The sequence below is a fragment of the Myzus persicae genome, unplaced genomic scaffold (assembly GCF_001856785.1).
Source record: "Myzus persicae strain clone G006 unplaced genomic scaffold, MPER_G0061.0, whole genome shotgun sequence".
NCBI classification, from domain to species: Eukaryota; Metazoa; Arthropoda; class Insecta; order Hemiptera; family Aphididae; genus Myzus; species Myzus persicae.
This window is the reverse complement of record NW_019102879.1, coordinates 1-1,514: the sequence shown is the minus strand read 5'-3', so window position 1 is coordinate 1,514 and position 1,514 is coordinate 1. Positions and strand designations below refer to the sequence as shown.

At 28.3% G+C, this 1,514-nt stretch overlaps 1 protein-coding gene across 1 annotated transcript; it reads right to left on the bottom strand.

The window, feature by feature from the left end:
- Positions 1-471: 471 nt before the first annotated feature.
- On the bottom strand, positions 472-1,508 carry LOC111033338. Its single transcript, XM_022314026.1, has 2 exons — positions 1,139-1,508; positions 472-823 (listed from the first exon to the last, which is right to left on the bottom strand). The coding sequence occupies exons 1-2, from the start codon at positions 1,260-1,262 to the stop codon at positions 525-527; spliced, it is 423 nt and encodes a 140-aa protein (XP_022169718.1). The 5' UTR covers positions 1,263-1,508; the 3' UTR covers positions 472-524.
- Positions 1,509-1,514: the final 6 nt, after the last annotated feature.

Genomic DNA, 1,514 nt, shown 5'->3' with positions numbered 1-1,514 from the left:
AAACATATGTCAGATGAGATCTATTAACTTCAATCAAGGTGGCAATAGATCCACCAACACAGCTTATAATATACGTGATGAATTTTTAAAATATTTCAATGGACCAGGAGAAGTACCATGGCAGCAAATTGCTGTGGAAAAAGGAAATTTTTAAGTATATTATACCAATGAAGTTATTTTTTTTTATTATTTAAAATTAAATAAAAAGCCCATTTTTAACATTAATCAATTTTATTTAAAAACAAAACATACATTTTTACCTTATTCAGTCTTCCTTGACTAGAAATGCATGTAGTTAATATTGTATTATGAAAATTTCACAATACCAAAACATACAAATTTAAAAATATTATTTAACAATTACAAATTAAAATAATTAGGTCTTATAATTTGATTTAAAAACTAAATTTTAAATAAACATTAACAATTTAATAAAAAAAAACAAAACAAATTTTTTACTTATAACTCAGTCTTCCTTGACTAGAAATATATATTGGTAATACTTATTTGTTTTAAAACATAATTTAAGGAATATCCTTAAGTTGAGCATCCATTAAAATATTTAATATTTTTTGTGTCGTTGCAATTTTAAGGGCAGGATTTTTGAAAGATTGCAGCGTAGCACTTATAAATTGAGACAAACCATGTGATGCATTATCTAATGGTGGCACTGATGGTACTGCTAAAGCCTTTGCAATGTTACTCAATGCTTCTTCTGATTTTTTAAGTGTACTGTCAATGGTCATCTTTTTTTTTTTTGTGGCTGATACATCATCACTTAACCATGATGGTGCTGATGAGGTTCTCCTAGGTGTCATATTTTCTATAATATAAATTCAAACATACATAAATAAGCAACTGTTCAATCATATTATTAAAATATGATCATATATCAAATTATATTATAGGCCATAGGGAATATGACCCCCAATTTTTTTAATAAGCTTATTCATCAAGCTTTGGGGTGAATCAGAATTAATTAGACATAAACAAATTTGTATTAAGAATAAATTATCAAGACCTACAATGTTTGAAGAAGGAGATGAAGAATTCATATATTTCAAAAACTATAAAAATACTCAATGAATTCCAATTGTTATATAAGATGACTTCAAATGTATTTTAAACCCTGAACAACCTGATACACTGTCTTCTGAGTTACTCATATGCTCTTCTACTTCAACTATCACTGTATCTTCTTCCTCAACTATATTATCGATTTCAAATAAACTGTACTGAACGTCTTTAGGAAACTGATACATCTAAAAAATATACTTTATTCTAGTGTAACGTATGTCACATCATTTCGTCTATAAGCATCATAATATGCCTATTGTGCATATTATGATGCTTATACCATAATATATCAAGCCCCTCCGGTTAAGGTGCCACTTATATATTTTATTTTATTGTAAGGCTACGGCCAATATCGATATGTAAGAAACAGTCAGTTCCCCGCGATTCCATCACGCGCACCTGAACTCGGTACAGACCCACATTTTTGGTAACGTTGT

What these genes read in the sequence shown, in the direction of transcription:
- LOC111033338 (XM_022314026.1), bottom strand. Translation starts at nt 1,262, where the DNA reads ATGTATCAGTTTCCTAAAGACGTTCAGTACAGTTTATTTGAAATCGAT. An exon ending in CTCAGAAGACAGTGTATCAG is followed by an intron (nt 824 to 1,138) that starts GTTGTTCAGGGT and finishes TTTATATTATAG; the next exon opens with AAAATATGACACCTAGGAGA.